Below are 15,526 nucleotides of genomic sequence, written 5' to 3'. Positions count from 1 at the left end.
CGCCCACGCGCCTTACTCCCTGCCTTCTTCATCTTGCCAGACTGCTTAAGATAGGCAGAAAAGTACAAAGGGGGGCCTTAGTGTGCTTATTCCTGAACAGGTGGTTACAGGTACAAGAAACACTAATTTTATGAAGTGTGTGTGTGTGGGCTACACTTTAATAGGAGCTGATGTGGCCTACACAAGTTCCAAATGTAGTGTTTGGTGAACTTTTTTTGTTTCCGGTATCGGAATGCTCAACACTACTTACTGCTTCTGGGTCTCTGTGCCCAAGACGTGTGTGCCATACATGGATATAGTTCTTATGTAGATCTTGTCTAGCACTGTACACTTTCTTTGCATTTTAGTTGATAAAGTTGATCTGGGATTTTTCCTTCTCAAGAGTGTGACCCTTCTTTGAGCTGATGCAGCTGTTATATCTAAAAGTAACTACATTCCCCTTTTCAGTGAGCTTCTTTATTGATAGAAGTTTGCTTTCAAGGCTGGGAATGTAGAGAACATCCTTTATTGGGATCTTTCTGCTTTGTGCTAAGGAAACTGGACAGTGGAGGTAGCCATCTCCTACTTCTTCTGAAGTCATATACAGTCATATGTTAAAGTTTGGGCACCCCTATTAATGTTAACCCTCCGTCAGGCGCAATAGATCTGACAGGCACACAGTAATTAGTTTCACTTCTCTCTCCTTGCCCACTTAACAGAAAACCCCACCCCTCCTAGTTATCTCCTGACTCTACAGGCTCTGTGAAACCTGATATCACAGTGACTCAGCAGACCTTCTAGTGAGCAGATATCAACACTTTGGCTTCTCAGGCACATTGCGCCTGATTTCAACACAAATTGAAAGGTTAGTATTTTCTTTTTTTATTCATCACGATTGTGTATTTAGCTTGTTTTATGAAGGATTAATGCTAAGTTAGTGTACATAAGTACTGTTTTCTTAGACAAAAGGAGGGTGGCTTCTAAGGCACATTGCGCCCTAACACATACTCTTTCTCTCTTGCTTCAGATTTTCTGCTGCAATGGCCAGAAAACAGTATGATTCATCTAAACCCCTTCATTTAGAAGAAATGAAGATTTTTTTGTTAGAAGATGATGAGGAAGAACCAGCAGTAACTGAGGATTTAGAGGAATCTAGTGACATTTCATCTGAAGATGAGGTAGCAGAATGTAACACTGATTCTGGAACAGAGCAGGATGGTGATGACACTGATACAGAGGAAACAGACACAGATCTAGCTTATTATTTGGGCAAAGATAAAAATACAAAGGACGTCCCAAGGACGTTCCAGAACAAACACCGACTCTACCACCTTCTAAAAGACGCAGTTGTACTACCTGCTCATTTGTATCTGGTTTCAGAAGGCTTTCTAAATATGACTGCAAAATATGTAAAGAATCAATCTGCCTTTCCCATGCAACTTTCGTCTGCCAGCCTTGCTTTTCTAAGTGTACCTGTGCTGCTTCTGCTGCAATTGAAACCACTGAAGATGAGTAGAAAATAATTAAGTAACATCTAAGTGCAATATCCTTTAAGTTTTTTTCCATAATTTTATATTTAAGCAATAGTTAAGTAAAGATAACTGGAGCCTATTTGGCGGTACTACCGAAAAGTGGTACTTTTAGTTTTAATAAGTTTATGGTTAATAAATGTTTTTTTTTGCATCTGATTTGGTGTAATCTCTTTTAATACATTCCTATGAAGGTCACTGACTACTTCTATAGTCCTGAAATTGAAATATGTAGCTACTATAGGTGGTTTTCTGACCTGTGCTTGTCAGGCACATTGCGCATGAACTGAGGAGAATCTATATTGCGCCTGACGGAGGGTTAACCTTTTTTCTTTATAACAATTTTGGTTTTTGCAACAGCTATTTCAGTTTCATATATCTAATAACTGATGGACTCAGGTATATTTCTGGATTCAAATGAGGTTTATTGTACTAACAGAAAATGTGCAATCTGCATTTAAACAAAATTTGACCGGTGCAAAAGTATGGGCACCCTTATCATTTTCTTGATTTGAACACTCCTAACTACTTTTTACTGACTTCCTGAAGCACTAAATTGGTTTTGTAACCTCATTGAGCTTTGAACTTCATAGCCAGGTGTATCAAATCATGAGAAAAGGTATTTAAGTTGGCCACTTGCAAGTAGTTCTCCTATCTGATTCTCCTATGAAGAGTGACATCATGGGCTCCTCAAAACAACTCTCAAATGATCTGAAAACAAAGATTATTCAACATAGCTTTTCAGGGGAAGGATACAAAAAGTTGTCTCAGAAATTTAACCTGTCAGTTTCCACTGTGAGGAACATAGTAAGGAAATGGAAGAACACAGGTACAGTTCTTGTTAAGCCCAGAAGTGGCAGGCCAAGAAAAATATCAGAAAGGCAGAGAAGAAGAATGGTGAGAACAGTCAAGGACAGTCCACAGACCACCTCCAAAGACCTGCAGCATCATCTTGCTGCAGATGGTGTCACTGTGCATCGGTCAACAATACAGCGCACTTTGCACAAGGAGAAGCTGTATGGGAGAGTGATGTGAAAGAAGCCGTTTCTGCAAGCACGCCACAAACAGAGTCGCCTGAGGTATGCAAAAGCACATTTGGACAAGCCAGTTACATTTTGGAAGAAGGTCCTGTGGACTGATGAAACAAAGATTGAGTTGTTTGGTCATACAAAAAGGCGTTATGCATGGAGGCTAAAAAACACAGCAGTCCAAGAAAAACACTTGCTACACACAGTAAAATTTGGTGGAGGTTCCATCATGCTTTGGGGCTGTGTGGCCAATGCCGGCACCGGGAATTTTGTTAAAGTTGAGGGTCACATGGATTCAACTCAGTATCAGCAGATTCTTGACAATAATATGCAAGAATCAGTGACGAAGTTGAAGTTACGCAGGGGATGGATATTTCAGCAAGACAATGATCCAAAACACCGCTCCAAATCTACTCAGGCATTCATGCAGAGGAACAATTACAATGTTCTGGAATGGCCATCCCAATCCCCAGACCTGAATATCATTGAACATCTGTGGGATGATTTGAAGCAGGCTGTCCATGCTCGGCGACCATCAAACTTAACTGAACTGGAATTGTTTTGTAAACAGGAATGGTCACAAATACCTTCATCCAGGATCCAGGAACTCATTAATAGCTACAGGAAGCGACTAGAGGCTGTTATTTTTGCAAAAGGAGGATCTACTAAATATTAATGTCACTTTTATGTTGAGGTGCCCATACTTTTGCACCGGTCAAATTTTGTTAAAATGCAGATTGCACATTTTCTGTAAGTACAATAAACCTCATTTGAATCCAGAAATATAACTGAGTCCATCAGTTATTAGATATATGAAACAGAAATAGCTGTTGCAAAAACCAAAATTGTTATAAAGAAAAAAGGTTAACATTAATAGGGGTGCCCAAACTTTAACATATGACTGTAGTGACCATTAGCTAAGATGACCTTTTCTGACTTGCTTTCTTTAACCCCTTCCTGACATGAGACGTACTATCCCGTCCACGGTACCCGGGCCCGTATGACCGGGGACTGGATAGTACGTCTACCGCGATCAGCGGCGCCCACGTGGTGAGCGCCGCTGATCGCGGCTGGGTGTCAGCTGATTATCACAGCTGATACCCGGCACAATGTGTCAGGGGCGGTCACGGACCGCCCCCGACACGTTAACCCCTTGCACACCGCGATCAAACGCGATCGCGGTGTACCGGGAGTTAAAGGGAAGCATCGGCAGGGAGGGGGCTCCCTCCGTGCTTCCCTGAGCCCCCCACGGCAGCGCAATGTGCAGCGCTGCTGCGGGGGGCTCCTTTCCTCCAGGCCCCCGAATCCAAGATGGCGACAGGGGCCTTCGGGGGCCTGGGGAAGCTGGCTTCCTCAGTGCCTGCAAAGCGCAGGCATGAGGAAGCCTTGTGCACTGCCTGTGACAGATTGCTGATCTGTCACAGTGATCTGTGATGTGACAGATCAGCGATCTGTCACAGGACAGTGATGTCCCACCTGGGACTATGTAATAAAGTAAAAAAAAATTAAAAAAAAAGTGTAAAAATAAATTAAAAAAAATCGCCAAATAAATTAGTAAAAAAAAAAAAAATATTCCCCAATAAATTCATTTTTTTAAAATAATAAAAAAAAAAAACAATAAATGTACACATATTAGGTATCGCCGCGTCCGTAACGACCTGCCCTATAAAACTGTCCCATTAGTTAACCCCTTTAGCGAACCCCTTAAAAAATAAAAATAAAAAACGAAGCAAAAAATAATGATTTATTATCATACCGCCAAACAAAAAGTGCAATAACGCGCGATCAAAAAGACGCATATAAATATCCATGGTACCACTGAAAACGTCATCTTGTCCCGCAAAAAACAACCCGCCACACAGCATCATCAGCGAAAAAATAAAAAAGTTATAACTCGCAGAATAAAGCGATGCAAAAATAATTATTTTTTATATAAAATAGTTTTCATTGCATAAAACCGACAAAAACATAAAAAAACGACCTAAATGAGGTATCGCTGTAACCGTACTGACCCGAAGAATAAAACCGCTTTATCAATTTTACCGCACGCGGAACGGTGTAAACGCACCCCCCCCAAAAGAAATTCATGAAACGCTGGTTTTTGTTCATTCTGCGTCCCAAAAATCGGAATAAAAAGCGATCAAAAAATTTCACGTGCCCGAAAATGGTACCAATAAAAACGTCAACTCGTCCCGCAAAAAATAAGACCTCACATGACTCGGTGGGTCAAAATACGGAAAAATTATAGCTCTCAATATGTGGTGATGCAAAAACTATTTTTACAATAAAAAGCGTCTTTTAGCGTGCGACAGCCGCCAAACATAAAAACCGCCATAAATAGTAAATCAAACCCCCCCGTTATCACCCCCTTAGTTAGGGAAAAATAATAAAATAAAAAAAATGTATTTATTTCCATTTTTCCATTAGGGTTAGGGCTAGGGTTAGGGCTAGGGGTGTGTTGGGGTAGGGTTAGGTTAGGGTTAGGGCTAGGGTTAGGGTTAGGGCTAGGGTTAGGGTTAGGGCTAGGGCTAGGGTTAGGGCTAGGGTTAGGGCTAGGGTTAGGGGCGTGTTGGGGTTCGGGTTGGAGTTAGAATTGGGGGTTTCCACTGTTTGGGCACATCAGGGGCTCTCCAAATGCAACATGGCGTCTGATCTCAATTCCAGCCAATTCTGAGTTGAAAAAGTCAAATGGTGCTCCTTCCCTTCCAAGCTCTGCTATGCGCCCAAACAGTGTTTTACCCCCTCATGTAGGGTATCAGCCTACTCAGGACAAATTGCAAAACAATTTTTGGGGTCCAATTTCTCCTGTTACCCTTAGGAAAATAAAAAATTGGGGGCAAAAATATCATTTTTGTGGAAAAAAATGATTTTTTTATTTTCACGTCCGAGTGTTATAAACTTCTGTGAAGCACTTGGGGGTTCAAAGTGCTCACCACACATCTAGATAAGTTCCGTGGGGGGTCTAGTGTCCAAAATGGGGTCACTTGTGGGGAGTATCAATAGTTTAGGTACATCAGGGGCTCTCCAAACGCACATGACACCCGCAGACCATTCCATCAAAGTCTGCATTCCAAAACGTCACTGCTTCCCTTCCGAGCCCCGACGTGTGTCCATACAGTAGTTTTCTCCCACATATGGGGTGTCAGCGTACTCAGGACAAATTGGACAACAACTTTTGGGGTCCAATTTCTCCTGGTACCCTTGGGAAAATAAAAAAAATGGTGACTAAAAGATCATGTTTGTGGAAAAAATACGAATTTTTTATTTTCACGCCCGGGCGTTGTAAACTTCTGTGAAGCACTGGGGGGGTCAAAGTGCTCACCACACATCTAGATAAGTTCCTTGGGGGGTCTAGTTTACAAAATGGTGTCATTTGTGGGGGGTTTCCACTGTTTAGGTACATTAGGGGCTCTCCAAAGGCAACATGACACCCGCAGACCATTCCATCAAAGTCTGCATTCCAAAACGTCACTACTTCCCTTCCGAGCCCTGACGTGTGCCCATACAGTAGTTTTCTCCCACATATGGGGTAGCAGCATACTCAGGACAAATTGGAAAACAACTTTTGGGGTCCAATTTATCCTGGTACCCTTGGGAAAATAAAAAAATGGTGACTAAAAGATCATGTTTGTGGAAAAAATACGAATTTTTTATTTTCACGCCCGGGCGTTGTAAACTTCTGTGAAGCACTGGGGGGGTCAAAGTGCTCACCACACATCTAGATAAGTTCCTTGGGGGGTCTAGTTTACAAAATGGTGTCATTTGTGGGGGGTTTCCACTGTTTAGGTACATTAGGGGCTCTCCAAAGGCAATATGACACCCGCAGACCATTCCATCAAAGTCTGCATTCCAAAACGTCACTACTTCCCTTCCGAGCCCCGACGTGTGCCCATACAGTAGTTTTCTCCCACATATGGGGTAGCAGCATACTCAGGACAAATTGGACAACAACTTTTAGGGTCCAATTTCTCCTGGTACCCTTGGGAAAATAAAAAAATGGTGACTAAAAGATCATGTTTGTGGAAAAAATACGAATTTTTTATTTTCACGCCCGGGCGTTGTAAACTTCTGTGAAGCACTGGGGGGGTCAAAGTGCTCACCACACATCTAGATAAGTTCCTTGGGGGGTCTAGTTTACAAAATGGTGTCATTTGTGGGGGGTTTCCACTGTTTAGGTACATTAGGGGCTCTCCAAAGGCAATATGACACCCGCAGACCATTCCATCAAAGTCTGCATTCCAAAACGTCACTACTTCCCTTCCGAGCCCTGACGTGTGCCCATACAGTAGTTTTCTCCCACATATGGGGTAGCAGCATACTCAGGACAAATTGGAAAACAACTTTTGGGGTCCAATTTATCCTGGTACCCTTGGGAAAATAAAAAAATGGTGACTAAAAGATCATGTTTGTGGAAAAAATACGAATTTTTTATTTTCACGCCCGGGCGTTGTAAACTCCCCAGTGAAGCACTGGGGAGGTCAAAGTGCTCACCACACATCTAGATAAGTTCCTTAGGGGGTCTAGTTTCCAAAATGGTGTCATTTGTGGGGGGTTCCACTGTTTTGGTACATCAGGAGTTTTCCAAACGCGACATGGTGTCCGATCTCAATTCCAGCCAAAAACGTCAAATGGCGCTGCTTCCCTTCCGAGCTCTGCCATGCCCCCAAATAGTGGTTTACCCCCACATGTGGGGTATCAGCGTACTCAGGACAAATTGCACAATAACTTTTAGGGTCCTGTTACCCTTGGAAAAATAAGAATTGAGGGTGAAAAGATCATTTTTGTGGAAAAAATATGATTTTTTAATTGTATGGCTTTATGTTATAAACTTCTGTGAAGCCCATGGGGGTTCAAAGTTCTCACCACACATCTAGATAAGTTCCTTATGGTGTCTAGTTTCCAAAATGGTGTCATTTGTGGGGGGTTTCCACTGTTTTGGTACATCAGGGGTTTTCCAAACGCGACATGGTGTCCGATCTCAATTCCAGCCAAAAACGTCAAATGGCGCTGCTTCCCTTCCGAGCTCTGCCATGCGCCCAAATAGTGGTTTACCCCCACATGTGGGGTATCAGCGTACTCAGGACAAATTGCACAATAACTTTTAGGGTCCTGTTACCCTTGGAAAAATAAGAATTGAGGGTGAAAAGATCATTTTTGTGGAAAAAATATGATTTTTTAATTGTATGGCTTTATGTTATAAACTTCTGTGAAGCCCATGGGGGTTCAAAGTTCTCACCACACATCTAGATAAGTTCCTTAGGGGGTCTAGTTTCCAAAATGGTGTCATTTGTGGGGGGTTTCCACTGTTTTGGTACATCAGGGGTTTTCCAAACGCGACATGGTGTCCGATCTCAATTCCAGCCAAAAACGTCAAATGGCGCTGCTTCCCTTCCGAGCTCTGCCATGCGCCCAAATAGTGGTTTACCCCCACATGTGGGGTATCAGCGTACTCAGGACAAATTGCACAATAACTTTTAGGGTCCTGTTACCCTTGGGAAAATAAAAATTGGGGTGAAAAGATCATTTTTGTGGAAAAAATATGATTTTTTAATTGTACCGCTGTACGTTATAAACTTCTGTAAAGCCCTTGTGGGTTCAAAGTTCTCACCACATATCTAGATAAGTTCCTTGGGGGGTCTAGTTTCCAAAATGGGGTCACTTGTGGGGGGTTTCCACTGTTTAGGTACATCAGGGACTCTCCAAACGTGACATGGCGTCCAATCTGAATTCCAGCCAATTTTGCATTGAAAAAGTCAAACGGCGCTCCTTCCATTCTGAGCTCTGCCATGAGCCGAAACAGTCGTTCCCCCCCACATATCAGGTATCTGCGTACTCAGGACAAATTGCACAATAACTTTTGCAGTTCAATTTCTCCTGTTACCCTTGGTAAAATAAAAAAAATTGAACCTGAAGTATTTTTTTTATGAAAAAAAGTTAGATGTTCATTTTTTTTTAAATATTCAAAAAAATTCCTGTGACGCACCTAAAGGGTTAATAAACTTCTTGAATGTGGTTTTGAGCACCTTAAGGGGTGCAGTTTTTAGAATGGTGTCACTTTTGTGTATTTTCTATCATATACACCCCTCAAAGTGGCTTCAAATGTGATGTGGTCCTAAAAATAAAATGGTGTTGTAAAAATGAGAAATCGCTGGTCAACTTTTAACCCTTATAACTTCCTAACAAAAAAAAATTTTGGTTCCAAAATTGTGCTGATGTAAAGTAAACATGTGGGAAATGTTAGTTATCAAGTTTTTTGTGTGCCGTATCTCTGTGATTTAAGGGCATAAAAATTAAAAGTTGGAAAATTGCGAAATTTTCAAAATTTTCGCCAAATTTCCGTTTTTCTCACAAATAAACGCAAGTTATTTGAATGAAATTTTACCACTAACATGAAGTACAATATGTCATGAGAAAACAATGTCAGAATCACCGGGATCCATGGAAGCGTTCGAGAGTTATGACCTCATAAAGGTACAGTGGTCAGAATTGTAAAAATTGGCCCGGTCATGAACGTGCAAACCACCCTTGGGGGTGAAGGGGTTAAGGTCAGTGAAGTAATCCTTGTTATTTGTCATATGGCTGCTTGCACCAGAATCTGTACACCATATATGCTTTGCAGATGGGCCTGTACTGGCATTAAATGCAGCTTCAATACATGCAGAATCTTCCTTTACAGCTGTTTTAACCCTTTGATGATTGTTCTGCTTTTTAAACTGACTCATTCTTGCTTTCCAAATTCTGCAGTCTACTTTAAGGTGGCCGGGCTTTTTACAGACAAAATATTCACGCGTTTCTCTTAGATTGCTCTTATATTTATGGAAATCCTGCGCCTTTAATGCTGTTTATGCTCTGGATTCATTACTGCTGCTTACATGCTGCACTTTTCTCTTGAATTCATCCACAAGTTTGCCTTTAACATACTCTGGTGTCAGCACATCATCTGGCTGTGCATTTAGTGCAGTCAAAACTGTGTCATAACTTTCTGGAAGACCACTTAATAGAAGTGCAGCAACATGAAAATATTTCATTTCTTCTCCAATACACCTGAGATGCTTCACAATCTCTAGGGTGTTTCTTATATAGGCCGGCATATGATGTCCATCACTTTGCTTATACTGATACAGCTTTCTCATGAGATAAAGCTTATTGCTGAGATTTGATCTTTCTTACAATTTCTGTAACTCATCCCACATCTCCTTTGCAGTTGCACACTTGCAAATATGCATATCTGATTATCATCTACACTGAGGGAGATCATGCTTTGTGCTTTCTGATCCCTCTCTAGCCAATCATCTTTTAATGGATGAAGCACTTGTTCCTGAGTATATTTCCACTTACCTTCTCTTGTGAGTAGCATTTTCACCTTGAATTTCCAGGACTGTTAGTTCTGGTTAGCGAGGCTTGGCTCTGAGAACTGACAGGATTGCTGCTAGTGGACATCTTCTCTGTTGCTCTGTGCTGCTTTTGCTTTGGACTCCTGTTGCAGTGTCACTCTGGGGTTCTGTGGCAACAGAGCTTCTTTATTCAGGAACAATCAGGAACAATATATAATAAGCTTAATAGATCAGGAATAAATCATTTGTGTGTCTCTGTCTGTGCAGCATCTGCAGGAGGCTGCTTCATCTTCCATACTCAGACACAGGAAACACAGGAAATACAGTCAGATGCTCCCCCTGTGTGAGCCTCTTGGAGTATTTTTTTTGCTCTAACTTTATAAACAGCATACAAGTCAAGCAACTAAACACTCATAAACAGGAATGGAGTTGTTGCACCAAACATATTCCAACATCACCTCTAGTAGATATTTCTATGATGTTTTGATAAAGAAGCTAAACTAAGTTCTCTTCTAGAGTCCAGACTTTTATGGGTAGCTAATCCACTTTCTACCTTTTTCCATCATGACAAAACTGCAGTTGAAAGGTGCATCTGGGGCAATTATAACTACCTCCTTCATTTTCTGACATCAGCAAAACTTGTTTCCTTTTTCTAGATAGTCACGTGAAGTTGAAGAATTTCACTTGATTCAGTTGATTATATTGTTTATGCCAATTTCTTTTTTCATTGCCTTGTCTTTATACTTGATTTAAAGTATGTATTTTGTAAAGTAAATAATTGAAGACTTAGTCCCATCTTTAGAAGTAATCATCAATTCATAAGCTAGGTGATAACTTAACATGGTCTGAGTGCTTGGACCCCTTGTTAGGATTGGTGAAATGCACAGAATAAAAATTACAATAAAGTGCGTTCACAACCCAGGGTCCAACGTGCGGTGATGGAGAAACCACAGCTAGCACAATGGCAGAGCAAGACTGCCAGAAAACACGTAAGGCACACTGAGTTAAATGTCACTCAGTGTTCAAAGAACGCAAAGTGCCAAGCTCTGTTACACCACAGAGCGGTACTATGAAGCAAATCAGAAAGGACTATACCGTGTTAGGCTGCACAGGCGTATAGAAAAATACCAATTGGGGTCCCTATAGCTTAACCCCCCAAGGAAGACTAAGCTGTTGGTTGGACCTACTCTGACATACAGTGTGCTTTAGCATGGTCACCTGAGGACGCCCGATGCAGATGTTAAGTTCAAGCAGGAGTTCCCACACTACACTGCCTGTCTAGACAAACATTCACAGTGCTACTAGCGGCACACTGGCACACAGGGTGGTAAAGTAGCCACCAACGCACCAAACACACATTATACTAGCGCACAGGTCCTGTGGATATGTGATAATTTGTAAAGATGGGGACAACCTTTTAAGCAACACATAGTAAATGTTAAGTTTTATTTTTGCCTCTCAGACTGATCTATTCTGCTAGTAATTATTGTTCTCATAAACAACTGTAGTATTTTCTATAAAATATTTTTTTTCATTAGGCATATTGTAAATTTTTGTGCTGCTCCTGAAAACATAGTATCTAATAAGATGTAAAGTTTATTGAAATGCTTTGGCTGACTTTCTGTAATGAAGTAATCTTTTATTTTGTTTAACTAAGAGACTGTTAATTAGACCAAGACAGTGAACCATTTACTTTAATTCTTCATGTAAAACTTTAAGTATGTTTCTGCTATATATTTTAGCCGCACTTTTCATTAGAGGTTGATAATATCTTCCAAGCCTGAAAACTTTTTTTGGTATTGTGTATATGGAAAATATTTTAACTACAACTTTAAGTTAAGTTAAGTCAAAAATACAATGGCATAAAAATAAAGGAAATCATCAAGCCTCCGTGTTATCTTATTTATATTCATTGTCTTTTTTTGTTTTTCACAGATTTTCCAGCTTTTTCTACACATATGGATTTTTTTATCCACGGAACATGAAAAACATTAATGAGATTATGTAAAATAAAAAAGTACCTGCATTTCACAGGTAACATGAATTTTACACCAAAGTCCAGCCCATTAATATGTTCTGATAATTTAAAGCTGCTTGACAACTTTGTATTTGGTGATATGTCAACTGTAAGATACATTCAAATTGTTTTTGTATAATTTTAATACTCATAGAAAATCCCATTTATTAATAGGTACTCAATCAATGGCAAACCAGACTAATGTAAAAGAATTTATTATTCTTGGATTCTCTAGTATTCAAGAATATCAGAAATTTTTGTACGTGTGTTTCTTGTCAATTTATGTCATAACACTTACTGTAAATATATCACTTATCATCATAATTCGGTTTGGCCAGCAACTTCACAAACCCATGTATTACTTTCTTGGCAATTTATCCTTTTTGGAATTGGGTTACATTTCAGTAACGGTTCCTAAAATTATAGTGGATATCCCAAGAAAGAGAAAAAGCATTTCTATTTCTGGCTGCATGACTCAGCTTTTCTTCTTCACTTTCCTTGGAGCCACCGAGACCATCCTACTCGCAGTAATGTCCTTTGATCGATTTTTGGCGGTGTGTTACCCTTTGCGCTACACAAGCATCATGAGTCATAGGGTTTGCGCTATTCTTGCAGCTGCTTCCTGGGTCCTTGGCTTCCTGACTACGTCATTTCCAATTATCAAAATATCACAGTTACATTTTTGCCGTGCCAATGTTATCAATCATTTCTTCTGTGAAGCTGCTCCTTTACTAAAATTGTCTTGCTCTGACCCTTACTTCAAAGAACTGACCGTTATAATATGTGCATCATCCGTCATCCTTAGCTCACTTTTACTTACTATGATGTCCTATGGGTATATTCTACAGACAATTCTGAGAATTCCATCTGCTACAGGAAAACAGAAGGCGGCTTCTACCTGCGCTTCACACCTTATAGTGGTTACTACATTCTATTCCACAATGTTTGCAATGTACATTAAGCCCACGGCTAGTCAAGGATCTTTGAACAAAGTGATGGCATTGTTCTATGCTGTCTTCACTCCACTTGTTAACCCATTTATCTACAGTCTACGTAACAAGGAAGTTAAAGAAGCCCTTGTACTGTTCTTAAAGAAAAGAATGTTATAAGTGTTTGGTGCTGACTTTCCTGCCAACAATACAGTGTATTTCATAGTATTAAACTAATAGAAACATTATGTACAACTTGAAAAATTGAGGAAAAGATGCACTCTATTTATACACATTTTGACAGATGCAGTTTTCTTTGTTAAATAATGAAGTCAACCATTAGAACCAATGCAATTGGACCTATTATGAAAGTCAGAAGCTTGTAGAAAAGTATAATTGTCACAACTTGTACAGGAATTGCTCTTGTGATGTCCACTTCTGTCACCAGGCGCCGCCATATTCATTTTATGGATAGCGCTGGTGATGGAGAATACATCAAGGCCAGAAGCTCTGAAAAACATAGACTTTTTCCAGCCACTGAGATTAGGGTGGCTGTTATCTGTAGTGCTATCCAGTCTGGCAGTATGGGTGCATGTGCTGTCCAGCTGGCTTAATCAGCATCCTTCTTTTGCCTATTGGACGTCTACACAACCTACCAAAACTCCCAAATATAGCTAGTTCTTCCTCTGGTTTTCAGCTCCTGTTTCTGCTATATGTTTCTTGTTCTGATCTCAATCCATTTCCTTTACTGACTATCCTTCTGTCTTTGTGGATAATTCCATCTGTAATTGAAATAAAAAAACACATTTATTTAGTCAATCTAAAATTTCAAAGAATTTGTACCTTGTCTGCCCTCCTGGTTCTGACAAAGCAAATTTACTGCTCCACCTAGTCAGTACCACCTTACAGCTGTACAAGGGCTAAAGGGTGAAAATCAGGGCATCCCATGATATAACTAAATCAAAGAGATCCAAAAATAGCTTGTGCTATATGAACATCATAAAAACCACATACTGCCACTCCAATCTCTACACCAAGAGAATAAGTGGACAGAAAAAATACAAGAGCAATAAAATTCCTAAATAAATTGCAATTTTATTAAATATACAATAATAAAATATTAAAGCATTAGTTTACAAATGCCTCCAAAATGTTAAAGGAACATCTTAAGCTAGGGACATCATTAAACACACCTATACCTATAAAACAATGTGCCAATTCATAGATTAAGATAAAGCCCTATTTAATGTGCTATTAAAGGCGCTATTCAGACCATGCAAAATAAAGGTAAGGATTAACACTTCTCATTTAGTCACCATGGCTAGATTTCTGTCCCTCAGAATTAGTGCATATAGTCAAAGTGCTTCTAAATAATGAAGGGGCATAGATTATATCTACATAAACGAAAGACTTACAAGGTGTGTGATGTTCAAGCCGTGTTCCTCCACCCTGACGCGCGTTTCACCCATACTACTTTAGGGGGGCGTGTCAGGGCCAGAAGCTCTGAAAAACATAGGCTTTGCCCAGTCACTGAGATTAGGGTGGCTGGGACTTGTAATTCCCTCCAGTCTAGCAGTATGGGTACATATGCTGTCCAGCTGGAGTAATCAGGTCCCTTCTTTTGCCTATTAGATGTCACCACACCCTACCAAAGCTCCCAGACATATGATAGTTAGTTCTTCCTCCGGTTTGTTGCTATTTCTCAGCTCCTGTTTTGTCTATATGTTTCTTGTTCTGACCTTGACCCATTTCCTTTACTGACTATCCTTTTGTCTTTGTGGATAATTCCAGTATTTGTAATTGAAATTGAAAAAAAAATTGTGGTCACTCTAAAATTTCAACAATTTTATACCTTGTCTGCCCTCCTGGTTCTGACCAAGCAAACTGACTGCTCCACCTAGCCACCACCACTGTACAGCTGTAAAAGTGTACAGGGGCTAAAGGGTGAAAATCAGGATGTCCTCTTGTATCTGGAAAGTATAGTGGCTTGCGCAAAGCCTGTCCATTGTGGTCATTTTTAAAGTTGCCAGGAGACCACTGACATAACCACATTACATCTTGACCAAATTATTGGTCCCCTCCAAGTTATGAAAGGTTAAATAGAAGACAATCTAAATAAAGAGAAGAGTTCATCAGACATTCTAAGTCACCAGTAGGTGTTGGTTTCATTATATATATATACTAGCTGAAGAGCCCGGCGCTGCCCGGGCATAGTAACTAACTGTGGTAAGTTATAGAAAATTATAATTATCCTCCATCCCATAGTCCCGTGCCCATATACCCATCATACATATCCACGATCCCATAGGCCCGTGCCCATATACCCATCATACATATCCTCCATCCCATAGTCGAGTGCCCATATACCCATCACACATCCTACATACCATAGTCCCATGCCCATATACCCATCATACATATTCTCCATCCCATAGTCTCATGCCCATATACCGATCATACATATTCTCCATCCCATAGTCCCATGCCCATATACCCATCATACATATTCGCCATCCCATAGTCGAGTGCCCATATACCCATCACACATCCTTCATCTCATAGACCCATGCCCATATACTCATCATACATATCCTCCATCCCATAGTCCCGTGCCCATATACCCATCATACATATCCGCTATCTCATAGTCCCATGCCCATATACCGTCATACATATCCTCCATCCTATAGTCCAGTGCCCATATACCCAT

General features: G+C 40.4%; 1 protein-coding gene and 1 long non-coding RNA gene across 2 annotated transcripts; both read left to right on the top strand.

The window, feature by feature from the left end:
- Positions 1-622: 622 nt before the first annotated feature.
- LOC141058572 (uncharacterized) lies at positions 623-1,667 on the top strand. Its single transcript, XR_012222259.1, has 2 exons — positions 623-844; positions 1,007-1,667. It is a non-coding gene; the product is annotated as an uncharacterized lncRNA (long non-coding RNA).
- A 10,405-nt stretch (positions 1,668-12,072) lies between these two features.
- Positions 12,073-12,996, top strand: LOC141058643 (olfactory receptor 6B1-like). Its single transcript, XM_073554835.1, has one exon. It carries the CDS (start codon positions 12,073-12,075, stop codon positions 12,994-12,996), a length of 924 nt encoding a protein of 307 aa, XP_073410936.1.
- Positions 12,997-15,526: the final 2,530 nt, after the last annotated feature.

This window comes from Dendrobates tinctorius, unplaced genomic scaffold, assembly GCF_039654945.1.
Source record: "Dendrobates tinctorius isolate UK_male_01 unplaced genomic scaffold, ASM3965494v1 ptg000213l, whole genome shotgun sequence".
Lineage (NCBI taxonomy): Eukaryota > Metazoa > Chordata > Amphibia > Anura > Dendrobatidae > Dendrobates > Dendrobates tinctorius.
Note: the sequence above shows the minus strand (reverse complement) of the source record. Positions and strands in the feature narration are given on the sequence as shown.